Source organism: Triticum dicoccoides, chromosome 7A (assembly GCF_002162155.2).
Source record: "Triticum dicoccoides isolate Atlit2015 ecotype Zavitan chromosome 7A, WEW_v2.0, whole genome shotgun sequence".
Lineage (NCBI taxonomy): Eukaryota > Viridiplantae > Streptophyta > Magnoliopsida > Poales > Poaceae > Triticum > Triticum dicoccoides.
The window spans coordinates 69,150,716-69,163,193 of NC_041392.1; the positions used below are offsets into that span (position 1 = coordinate 69,150,716).

Below are 12,478 nucleotides of genomic sequence, written 5' to 3' on the forward strand. Positions count from 1 at the left end.
CCGATCGATTGAGTAAGCATGACACTTATTTTTGAGTTTGAGGTCTAATTGCTCTCTTGTTTCTTGATGCACAATTTTTAGTAATCAAGGTTGGTGCCTCCCTTCCTTTGTCCTTGCATAGTTAATAGATATTCTAATTTAAGATTTTTCTCGTGAATTGATATGGGTGGCCTCGTCACGTAGTTTGCAACCCTTTTGTACCACGCGAAGCACTACCACAGGCATCATGTGTACTTGAAACAAACCTTCCTCTTTCTCTAGACCAGTGGTGTCGATTTGTTCATATAGAAATAGAACCATGATATCCTCAGGATCACAATTGAAATTGTTGTGTTCTAAATATCTTCCACATACAGGTGAAATATTCAACGTTTCCATCGAGGTAAAGAGGCGATGTTTCAAGAACCTATTTAATGTTTTGACCGGCAAGGGCAGGTTGATCAAGCTAGCATTCATGGGGAAAAAGGAAGGAAAATAGAAAAAAATTCCATAAGTAATTGAGTATAATTACCATGTTTCAGTGCATATATGATTGCAAAAAAATAGAACATGAGAAATGGACAACGAAAATAATGGTAAAGATGTGGGTGTGTGAATTTTGCCATGGGGGAGGGTGGATTGTTTATAACTACCCGCCTTGTTTAATTTGCCATGAATTTTAAGATTTAGTGGGACTAGTTTATGAGAAACTAGGTAACATTTTCCATGAATGTGAAACGGTTGAAGCAACAATGGCTAATTTGCCATGGATATGGACGTGTAATGGTTGAAATTTATACAATGCATAGAAAAATTGAATTCCAAAACAAACATTTACCATCCAAAAAAGAACATAGTAATTGGAAGCAACTAGGTAACATTTTCCATGCATATGGAACTGCTAAGAAAAGCAAGATTTATATTTTGCCAAATGATATGAACATGTAATAAATAAAATTTCCATCCATGCAGAAAAAAAGGTGCAAATAAACATAGTGTGACGTTACCTCATTTCGGCTACCTAAAAAACGCTTCGTCCCATCTTTTGCTTGCAAAAGAAAATGCTTAGTTCCAATCTTTTCCTCTACGCTCATCCAGGTAAGAGGGAAACCCCTCCTTTCCCTACAACTCGGCCCGGAAAGAGGAGGCGGCGACCAAGGGAGGTCATCGACGGCGGTGCCCAGGTGAGATCTCCTCCTACTCGTCCTCCTACATCGGCATGGGATCCCCGCCGCCGCATCTCCTTCCCTAACTCTCTTGGATCTCCATCATCTCTGTTGCGAGATCTGGCCTTTGCCATGACCGCCATGGCATGGAGCTTCCTGTCTGCCACCGCTTTGCCTCCCTTAACCCTTCTCAGGCGCCCCCACTGCCATCGGATCACTTACTCCTCCATCCTTTCCCCATCGAACCACCATCTCCTCCACCCCTTCCCCACCAAACTACTTTCTCCACTTTTAAGACCCCCCCCCCTTATCTTCTTTATCTTCCCCTCCTCACAGAACCACCTCCTCTCTTCCCCTTCCACAGCTACTCCAATAGTCCATTATGTTTGGCAGATTTTTGCTAACCCTCCTTGTTTCTTGTTGCAGATTTGGTTGAAGATTGGATCACTGTGGGGCTGATTTAAGGTGAGAACAAATTCTGGGTTATGTGACATGATGGTGAACCATGAATGCTTTTTTTGTCAACTGATATGGTAAAATACTATTGTTTTGTAGTGCCCATGCACAGATTCAATGATGCATATTTTTTCTTGTGAAGTGAGATGATGAGTCTTGCACTATGTGATATGGTGATTGTTGTTGTGTGTTGTTAATGTATAGATTGGATGAATGCATGATTTTTTTTGTGGAGCGTGATGGTGAATAAAATTTGTCAAGTTCCTAATAAATGTTTGTTAATTCACTAAACATTAAAACAATCAAATTCGTATTCATGTCTATTACAGTTTTCTTGCTGAATTGGAATTGAACCCAATTCAATATGGAGGCCTCCAATTCTTCCATTTTCAAATTTTACAGATTCAAGAACGAGAGCCAACATTTTGGCAAAACGTTGATTAATTTTTGTTTCGCCAGATTTCTGGCAAAACATTCATGCCGATTTTTTCCGGTGATTTTTAAACTTTTTAAGTCATTATCCTCTTCTCTCTGGTGAGCTCAGATGTTATCATATTTTAAAATTGGATAAGCATGTATGTCAAATATCATGTTCTCAAATGTTGGCTAGAAGACAAACTGTTTGGTTTAGGTACTAATGAAGTAGCAAGGAGGTGTCCAATATCAATCAATAGTTTCTGGCATTTTCTGTACTAAGGCAATATTTTACAGGGATTCCATGGCTCCTAGTCGTCGTCAGGCCTCCCGTACTGCACCATCATCCTGTTTGGTTGATGGCTTCATTAATTCAAAGTCGGGCTAGGTTTGAGCTCTTCTCGGACTCGGCCGGTGCATGTTCTTTAAAAAATCAAGTGAGCAACACAAAATATGCGATAAGGGTTTTTGTTTTCCTACATGTGGACCAAGCTAGCTACATAGACCACGGTATTAACTTAACTTTGTATATGGAAACGAAATGGTAATTGTAGCGCACCTAATTACAAATTCATAATACTTGCTAATAGATATTACTAAATCCTGACTTCCTGAGTCTGCGAAGGCCATGGTCGATCGTGAGTATCATCACTCACTTGACGGGTCAAGGACGTGCCCTGCGAACATGATTGCACCCGACGCCTCCTCCATCACAAAGAAGGCAAACGGATGATCAGCGACAAAGTCCACACACGGCGGCGGGTAGCCCGACGGACATCCAAACATGAGGGCCGCCGTGACAGCGGCCGCCTCGGTGCCTTCCTCGTTCACCTCGATGACAGACTTGTGCAACACTTCCTCCAGCGCCAGGGGCCTGCCGGCGCCCTCCGCCATGTCCGTGAAGTCGGCCTTCCCCGGGTCGAAAGCGTCCTTGAGTCCCAAGTCCTGGAGAACGCCGGCCAACTCGGTATGGAACGCGAGCTTGAACTTGGGTAGACGGAAGTCGCCGACCAAGACGGTGCTCGTCGGCAAGTGCTCGCGCAGAAAGTCAGGGTCGGCCGCTATCCTGTCGGACAGCTGCGACAGCCCCGTCGCGGTCGTCGGGGAGGAAGATGCACATCGAGTAGCGTGCCGGCGACGGCAGGCCTCTCTGGTAACGAAGCTGGAGCACCTTGAAGCCGTCGTGGCACGCGATACGCTGCTTGCCCCAGCCTCGCATGAAGGGCACGTCGATGGTGCTGCTGTCACGGCGGTGGAACTTGTCCTCCTTGGTGTCTTCCTCGTCGAACGGCTTGTCCCACTTGCCCTTGAAGTAGATGGCGTTGGCGACGACGAGGTCGGTCTGGTTGGACAGTGTCTCTGGATCAACGATTGAGAGGATGAGCTTGTTCGTCGACGCCGCCACCCATGCGTTGATCTGCTCCCCAGCTTCCTTCGGCTGCACAACCACATATTCATGTACGCACACATTAATTGATGTTATCAATCGATCTGTGCATGTGTGCCCTAAAAACCCAACATAGATCGATCATGTACGTACGGCAAAACGAGAGATGAGATTGAGACCGACCTTCTCGTGGAAGTCCACGGCGCAAGTCTGCGCCTTGTAGGACTTGACGGCGGCGTCGGCGTAGCCGGGCTTGAGGGGCCTCGTCTTGTCGTGCCACACGGCGAACGCGGAGCTGACGTGCGGTCCGCCGGCCCATGACTGGTCGGCGAGGGCCTGCTCCGCCAGCGCGCGGACTGACCCGGCGAGGTCGTCCCGGGAACGCGCGCCGAGGACACCGAGCATCTCCGCCAGGGTGTGCTCGCGGGCGCCGGCGGCCACCAGCGATAGCGCGGCGTAGATGGACAACGGCGAGAAGACGAGGTTCTTGTTCCTCCTGCCAGCGTCGTCGGCGAGGCGCTTGTTGAGGGCGAGAGCGAGCGGCTGCAGGCCGAAACCGGAGCTCGCGGCGTCCGTCAAGATCCATCGCCGTAGTTTGGGATAGAGGCGGACCGTGCGCGGCTTCAGGAACTGCATCTTGCTTGGCAGGGTTTTGGCGACGTCTACACATGGACATGGTCATCTGTCTATTTATGAATTTATTTATCTTTATTTACGACCACCTCATCCCCCAACATTTTTTTCCCAACCAAACCCCATCTTCCGTTTCTGATTTCCTTTTTCTTCGTTGGTCTTTTTCTAACGCAATCCAATCGACCGATCCATATCCAATGCCTCCCACCACCTTCCTTCTTCGAATCAGAAGGGATCACAAATTATGAACGGAATCATAATTCTCCTTATTTTTGCCTACACATTCCCTTCCATCCCTTTCTCCCAGTCAAAAGCAATAAAAAATGGACCTTGATAAGTGACACACATCATGTACGGGCACATAGCAACTCCAAACGTTTTTTATGGCAAGTTTAATTACGCGAGGATTGCAACTTTAGTTAACAAGCATGGCAACTTCGTACTTCAGTTTAATTTTTTGATAGAAATTTGCTGTGTGTCACTGAAATTTACCATCCTTGCATGATTGCATTGCCATTGATGTCTTGTATCAGGCATGGTTGAGCAGGGACTTCATGATTTTGGCCCAGCTTTTGTTTGATGTGTAAACTAAAAATGATTGTTGACTCTGACCATTAGTTCAATGTTTATTTTTATTTTCTGTTTACGCTTGCTGGATATATGAATAATTCATTTGTGAGTGCCGACAAACCATGAGTCAGTGACACTTGAAGATATGGGGGTGACAAAAATGTGTCGACCCTCTCTAGGTGATAGTTCTAATGTTGACCAACATTACAGAATGACTTCAGTTTCAATAGTCCGCACTTGATTGTTTACGGTTGTTTCTGTTGGATGTTGGCATAGGGCCATACATATACTTGATCTGGTTGTTCGTTCACAAGTGTCTGTAGCAATGGTGGCCGAATACAACACATCATTAGGTTCTCGCATGAAGAGGGTCAATCTTGCTAGAGAACACCGACGGTGCAAGAGAATTGAACCGATGGATGCGACAAATTCTCATCGACGCCATCATGGTGATATCACCAATGTTGATCAACTCCCCCGAATAAGGTATAACTCCCTTTTGAGTGCACGACACCCAACAACACTCAAGTCTCCGCTTGAACTTGTTTACAGCCCTTTGTTGCCTTTGTACATCATGCCGGTACCTCTACAAGCGTGCGTCAACATGGCTGCAAGTGCACACGCCAAGTTCATGAAGACGATGCACAAAGATACAAGACTCACCATCGAGCGACAAGTTCAATGCCACGCCGACAAGGTAAGCCTCACCAAGAATCCGATGGTCTTAACCCTGGTGATCTCGTGCGGGTTCCTCCTCGCAATGATCGCATCCTGAAAGAGCGCAAGTCCAAGTTACTTCCATGAGCCGATCCTCCCTTCAAGGTCATCCAAAGTATCAATGATAATGCTTACAAAATTGGCATTCCATTGGACAGGTACTTGGTGAGTGACACCTTCAACATCACAAACCTCGCTACTTTTCATGCTGATGAGGATCTTGACCCTTCCCCAGGGGAGCTCCAAGTGAACTTCCTTACTAGTCGAGCTTCCTATACATTCATGTGGTACATGGCTACTACCTCAATGCAAACCTTGTGCATTCTCGCGTAAGCAAGTACTCCCTCTGTTCCAAATTACTCGTCACAAAAATGGATGTATCTAGAATTAAAATACACTTAGATATATCCATACCTGCGACAAGTAATTCAGAACGGAGGGAGTAGAAGAAGGGGCTCAAAGAAGAAGCAACGAACATCACCAAGGAGGTTATTTTGTTGGATACTACAAAGTCGGGCAGTCCGACCTGGGGATCCAACCCAACGCCAACTTACGTACCCAAATGCTCTCTAGATGATGTTGGATGTTCCGACATCAATATAATACCAACGTGCAGTTCCACACATCGGACAGTCGACATGACATTCGGCCCCATGTCTAACTTAAACAGAGCCCTTTGGACCTTGTCAACCTGCCTGCGGCCTGCGCGCGGTGAAATTGGCCTATCATTCCCCATGTACATGTCTCTTCGTGGCTTGACGATATAAGTTGTATCCCTCCTCAAATCTAGGGCAAGCTAAGTTTAAACTAAATCCTGAGAGATCTTTGCTCAATTTATCTCCTCTTAGTAGGATCAAAACCTCCTAACCGGATAAGAATCCCCATGGATATCAAAACCTCTTCTTCTTGGCGGTTGAAGACCTCTTCTTCTTAGAAGTTGGGGAAGACTATCTCTCAAGACCTCCACTCCCTTGTTGAATTTGGGGATGAACTAACACTTTGTTGTCTTATTTCTCTTGTTTGTTGTTTGATCTAACTGTTCCTCTTGTATTGACTTGTGTTATGGGAGATTTGGTTGTGGATTTTGTCTTTGAGTGCTACGCGCTTGTGTTTCGCTTACGATTTCTCCATATTCATCCTAGAATGCACCTTCAGTTTGTGAAGATCCGGCTACCCATATGGTTTGCCCCGTATCACCGCGTCAAACAGATAGTGGTGAAAATTGTGCCAGTGGACGTTGACTCTTTTTTTTTTTGCGAAATAATTCTTGTATTACTCAATCAGGGAATACAATCATGTTTGGCAACGTCCAGAACAACCTTGGACGATGACTCGATGAGATAGTATGTGTGTAGTGTGCAGTCGCGAGATAGTTGTGAAAATCAGGGAATAGTTGTGAAAATTGTGCCGGTGGACAATGACTCGATGAGATATGTGTGTAGTGTAGTCATGATGACGATTTTTTTGTGGACTCGGTGAGAGAGGGTGCCGAGGTGATGCACAGTATTATACAATAGGTGATCGCCTAGGATGAGAAAACTGAACCGATTGTTAAATATTTGAGCATTGGAGCACTTTGGATTATTTTGTACTACGTATTTGTTTACGAGCGCAAGGAAGTGCGCCTTTGCTTCTAGTTCTACGGGACGCCTTCACATGTCTCTGTGTCGGCCTTTACATATAGTCCTCGTTGAGGCTTCAAACAGACAGCCTCTAGTTCTTCTTCTCCTGACCAAGTGTTGCTCCTGTCTAATTCTTCCAGGGTCATGAGGTCTACTGGATGACCATCATAATGTTATACTCCAATCACTTCTCCCACTTGTGTACCTTCCACTCTGGTAGCTGCTGTATGACCATCTGCGCAGAACAAAGAATCAATCAAAATAAGTCCATGCTGTTAGCCTGTTAATGCCGTCAAACCCGAGAACCAAAACGCAATGAAACAACGCGACGGACGATCGTCTTGCGTGTTTGGAATGTCCAGAAAACAGAATGCAAGTCTATATATTTCCAACAATGATACCAACCTGTCCTGTTGAATCTGGGTTGCCAACCGTGGCCTGGCACGCCAGCCTCCATGACTTGGGTTTCTGAAGATCAACGTTCAGAGTTTTAGCACAAAATTGCACTGTAATTACTATTGTTCCTTTTTTTCATAAACGCATTGGATACTTAGTGGAAATTATGAATGGACTGAGAGAGAGCTGTGCACACACCCTTTTAAGCTTTTCCTTTTCTACTTCGTTCTTTGGAGAAAGCATTTCGCCGCCTTCAACTACCTGAAAAAATGTCAAGGGTGAATAATATTTTCAGAGATTTCCAAGTTGGGGTTTAATAGAAAAAGGATGTTTGTTTCTAGAGATGCTAGATTTGCTTATAGCGATTTCCACACTAACTCTGAGAATTCGGTTACCTCCACGATGCAGGTCCCGCACTCGCCGCCCCCCGAGCAGTTGAGCAGCAATTTATCCTGCAGCAGCAGCAGCATCAACGGCATCAGCACTGGGCACCAAGATGAAGGAAGGAGAGATCGCAGGCGGGGCGGGGGCGGCACTCACGTAAGGCCCGTAGAGGTCGATATAACCTTCGAGCATGATGTCCCTAAGCTTCTGCCCGCCGCACGCCGTCCGGTAGTGAACGTCCGGCGTCCCGTCCGGCAGCAACCGAGGCTGCAATCGCATGCAGCATCATCGCCGGCCAACGAAAGGAAAAAAAAAAACCAGAGCAAATGACCGATCGAGAAACAAGAGAAGGACTCACGCTGACGAACGCAAAGTCGACGGACGGCGGCTCCACCGCCATCTCAGAGTCGGCGGGGGCAGGCTCGGCGCCCGTCTCGACGGCGCGAACGGCGCGGAGCCTCCTCCCGCCCCTCCTCCCGTGCTGATGCTGCTGGGGCAGGTGGACAGCGCGGTGCTGCTTCTCGTTGCTGCTGCTGCAGGAAGGAGCTGGATGGGCGGAGGAGGTGCCGAGCAGGCTGATGAACTGCAGTGTCGCCGCCATTGCCGCAGCTTGCGAGCTGCACGGTCGTCAAGGTTTTTGAATCTTATCCTGGGCTCCTGCTACATTCGTTTCGGTTTTGTGTCGTGTGGCCGGCTTTGTGTTAGCAAAATCTTATCTGCTGCTAGCACTGACTCTGAGGAACCTGTGGCCGCTGAGGTGCCAGTTACGATGCTAGAGGACTTTTTTTTTTGAGGGGTCGATGCTGGAGGAAATGTGCGCTCCGCTGGGAACGCCAACTAGGCCGGCACGGCCCAGCCCATGCTTAAACGTGCGTTTGTACAGGCCGGCCCGCGGCATGTTTATATTTAGCTCCAATGGCCGCATACTTTTCCGGCCGGCTGGGTTATTTTTGGTCTTTTCGGCCTACTTCTTGTATAGGGGGTATGTTACGCGTTGGCCGGCAGATCTTTTGAAAGGCAGGTGGTGTTGCAGAACCCTTTTGCAACAGAGACCTTGTTGCAGAAACATTTGAACAAAGGTTGTGTTGTAGAATTTTGTTTTTCGTCTTCACATTTTTACAACACGCGTGTTGTTGCCAAAGAACTTTTTCAATAGGAATGATGTTGGAAAAAAATCCTCGTGAGGATTGGTATTGGGGACCAAAGATTGTGTTGCAAAAGAAAAAAAATTGGTCTCACTTTTTTGCAACTTGGGTGTTGTTGCAGAAGGACTTTTGCAACAAAAGTAATGCTGCAAAAAACAAATTCCTCGTGAGGTTAGGGATTGGGGATGAAGCGGTGATGAATGGATAAGGATGCCAGTCCTCCGGGATGTTTTTGAGGAACGTGCTACGCGTCAGGCGGTGTATCTTTTTAAAAGATCATGCGGGTACGGAGCCGTCAGATCTGACATGACCTCATGCTCGAGCATCGTTTTCACTTTTGCAACAGGAGTCATGTTGCAAGAATCATTTTGCAACACATGTCTTGTTTCGGAAAACATTTGTAACAAAGGTTATGTTGCAGTTTTTTTTCTGCAACAGAGGTCTTGTTGTAGAATTTTTTTGCAACACAGGTCTTGTTTTTTTTTTTTGCAACAGAGGTATTATTGCATATTTGTTTTTGTAACATTGGACTTATTGCATAAAGGTCACGACATGGCGCAGCAGATGGGATCACGTGGCTGGTTGCGGCTAGCAAAAACGGATATGAACGTGTGCAGCTGAATCAGATGGAATCCAACGGCTGCATGGGCGGCGGAATCGCTGCGCGTGATCGGTCGGGTGAACAGAATAATTTCCCATTACATAAACATTTTTTTACATTACATAAACATTTTTTGAAAGTGTCAGGTGGTACATTTATTTTAAAACATGCGAACATTTTTCAAATCCCACGAAATTGTTTTGAATGCTATCAACATTTTTTCAAATACGCTAACAATTTTTTTACACAACTTTCACTTTTCTCAAATTCGTGTTTTTTTTAATTGATAAAGTAATTTTACGCCCGCTCCCCTTGTTTCTTCCTCTATTTGGACCTCCAACTCAAAGTGAACTGTTTTTTGTTTCTGTCACTTTTTTGCGAGGGTTAAGTCACTTTTTCTTTCGAGCAATTTTAACATGGTCCCACTACTTAATGAAATCAACGGCTCGGATGTATTATATACTCTCACCTCTCATATGAAAAGAGGAGGAGGAGATAGGAGGGATAATCTTAAAATTTGCCTTTTTTTTCTTAATCAAAGAGTAAACCACTTGTTGAACCCAGCTAACCAAAGTTACTCACCCAAATTAGGATTTCAGGTGACTGACTGTTCGCCCTTCCGAAGAATAACTACCCGACGAAACCACTAGCGATCGACCGAGCTCAGATAGTGGGCGCCAGTCACGTAGTACTAGTTCGGGCGGGACGAGGTTCCATGCCCAAGGATGACTCTGTCGGTCGGCGCATCCCACCGGCGACCGCCAGGCCCTCCAACTCGCGGCTCACGTCGATGAACCGCGGCCACTTTACTCCACCGTCTTGGGCTCTTGGCCTCTTGTGCAAGTGCAGGTGTCACGCGCTTGTTCCAACATGGCCGTGGCTGGTTACCTAGTACTCCACGTCCTCGCCAACCCAAAGAAGAGCTGGACGTCGCCTCCCTTTGCATCCATGTACGTACGTCCGGCCGGATCCGGCAGCGCACGAAACTTGCACGCGAGGAGCGAGAAAAGTCTCGCTCGCACGGCCGCCCGGGTTCCCTCCCTCATTCGCCTTTAAGTACGCGCCGGCGCCGGCCGGGACGAAGGGAGTGGAGCCGAGCACGCACGCACGCACGTACGTCACTCCAGCTGGCTGCCTCGTCCGTCGTCCGTCGTACGTCTCCCCCGCCCGCGGCCGTGCGCGGTGCGCCCAGCAGCGGGGATGTGCGCCGCGGGCGAGCGCTGCGAGCTGTGCGGCGCGGGGGCGGACGTGCACTGCCGGGCCGACGCGGCGTTCCTCTGCTGGCCGTGCGACGCCGAGGTGCACGGCGCCAACACCCTCGCGTCCCGCCACCGCCGCACGCGCGTCTCGCAGTCCAGGGGCGTCGTTCGCGTGCGCTGCGAGGTGGCGCTCGAGGGCTGGGCCCGGCGGATGGGCCTCGAGGAGGGGGCGGCGCACCGGTGTGCCGAGGCGGCCGCGCGCGTGATCCGGACCGAGGTCGCCGTGGCGGCGCCGCGCATGCCGCTGCTCGTCGCGATGGCGGCCGCGCTGTGGTGGGAGGTGGCGGCTCACGGCGTCCACGAGCCTGAGGACGCGCTCCAGCGCTTGGAGGCCAGTGCGCACGTGCCGGCAAGGCTGCTTGTGGCGGTGGCAGCGGCGATCGGGCGCGCGCGCGCCAGGAAGAGGACGGCCGCAGTGAACGCCTAGGAGGGGCCAGGTCGAATGCCCGTGTACCCAGCAATGACGGGCCTGCGGCCTTTTAGATATATGGGTAATTAAAAAATATCATCATGAAAAATAATCGACAAGTCATGTATCTTATGAGCGTATGAGCATGAGCTAACTTCCTTGATAGTAATTTCTCATAAGAAAACTCCTTGATAGTATCAATGTACTCCTTTCGTTTTTTTAGTCTGTATATAAAGTTGGACTATGTTAACTTCTTGCCGGCAGGAATTTTGCAACAGATCCGCATGCTATCTTCCGATGTTCTGAAATATGGAACAAATCCGTACGAGTGCATGTGCCATGCCTCCACATTATTTCACTTTCTCATGCATGTGGGTAACATTCCCTCTTGATTAGAGTAACTAATTACATGCATGCAGTAAAAGACAGAATTGATGATGTCACCAAAGATTCTTCCCAATGAGAAAATTCAAAATGTTTTGTAGCTCAAACCGTCGTTTCGATTGAAAAATTGTTTTCGCATAAAAGATTCGTAGCGACGAGATCTTCGAAACTAGATCTCATGTTGATGTGTTTCGACGACTTCTTTTTCTCATAAAAAGTTACCACGTGTTCTACATAAGTTATCATGCCTGTGGTGCATAAGTTATCATGTTGTTTACATAGAAATTATTGGGGCATAAAAAAATTCCTCCAACCTTCTCTTCACAAGCACATGCATGCATGCATTAGATAGAAAAAACGAATGTCATCCTAGTTCTTCCCTGGTTGAAACTTCAAAATGTTTTATAGCTCAAAACTGTTGGTCCGATCGAAAAATTGTTTTCACATAAAAATTTCATCTCTACAAGACCTTTGAAACTAGATCTCATATTGATATGTTCTGCTAACTTTTTTCCCTACAAATAGTTACCATGTCTGGGCTAAGTAAGTTATCAGGTCTAATGTGTGTCTATTATCATGATATTTACCCATGAGTTACCGTGGTACATTTTCAACATTTTTTTCTATGACAAAGTTATCGCGGTGTTTGTGCGTGAGTTAACATGCATGTAGTCCGTATATTTCCATGCTATTTATGCATAAATTATCGAGGGTGTATTTTCAAACAACTTCCACCCCGGGGGTCAAAGTTATCACACTGTTTGTACATGAGTTATCAAGTCTACGATGTGTATATTATCGTGATATTTATATAAAAGTTATCGGGGTATGTTTTCAAACAACTTCATCCCCTCCAACCACCCCTGGATCATTGTTACCGTGGTATTTATTTGTAAGTTATCACATATACTTGCATACAGTATCATGCTATTTACACGGAAGTTATTCAGAATGTT

The 12,478-nt window shown here is 47.0% G+C and overlaps 2 protein-coding genes and 1 pseudogene across 2 annotated transcripts; 1 reads left to right on the forward strand and 2 right to left on the reverse strand.

Moving 5' to 3' along the window:
- Positions 1 to 2,645: 2,645 nt before the first annotated feature.
- Positions 2,646 to 4,038, reverse strand: LOC119330327 (annotated as a pseudogene).
- Positions 4,039 to 6,853: 2,815 nt separating this feature from the next.
- On the reverse strand, positions 6,854 to 8,430 carry LOC119331155 (photosynthetic NDH subunit of subcomplex B 3, chloroplastic-like). The gene is made up of 6 exons (XM_037604330.1): positions 8,083 to 8,430; positions 7,881 to 7,991; positions 7,736 to 7,792; positions 7,539 to 7,601; positions 7,350 to 7,412; positions 6,854 to 7,179 (listed from the first exon to the last, which is right to left on the reverse strand). The coding sequence occupies exons 1-6, from the start codon at positions 8,323 to 8,325 to the stop codon at positions 7,129 to 7,131; spliced, it is 588 nt and encodes a 195-aa protein (XP_037460227.1). The 5' UTR covers positions 8,326 to 8,430; the 3' UTR covers positions 6,854 to 7,128.
- Positions 8,431 to 10,609: 2,179 nt separating this feature from the next.
- LOC119328893 (zinc finger protein CONSTANS-LIKE 1-like) lies at positions 10,610 to 11,362 on the forward strand. Its single transcript, XM_037601891.1, has one exon. The coding sequence runs from the start codon at positions 10,671 to 10,673 to the stop codon at positions 11,154 to 11,156; it is 486 nt and encodes a 161-aa protein (XP_037457788.1). The 5' UTR covers positions 10,610 to 10,670; the 3' UTR covers positions 11,157 to 11,362.
- The last annotated feature ends 1,116 nt before the right edge of the window (positions 11,363 to 12,478 follow it).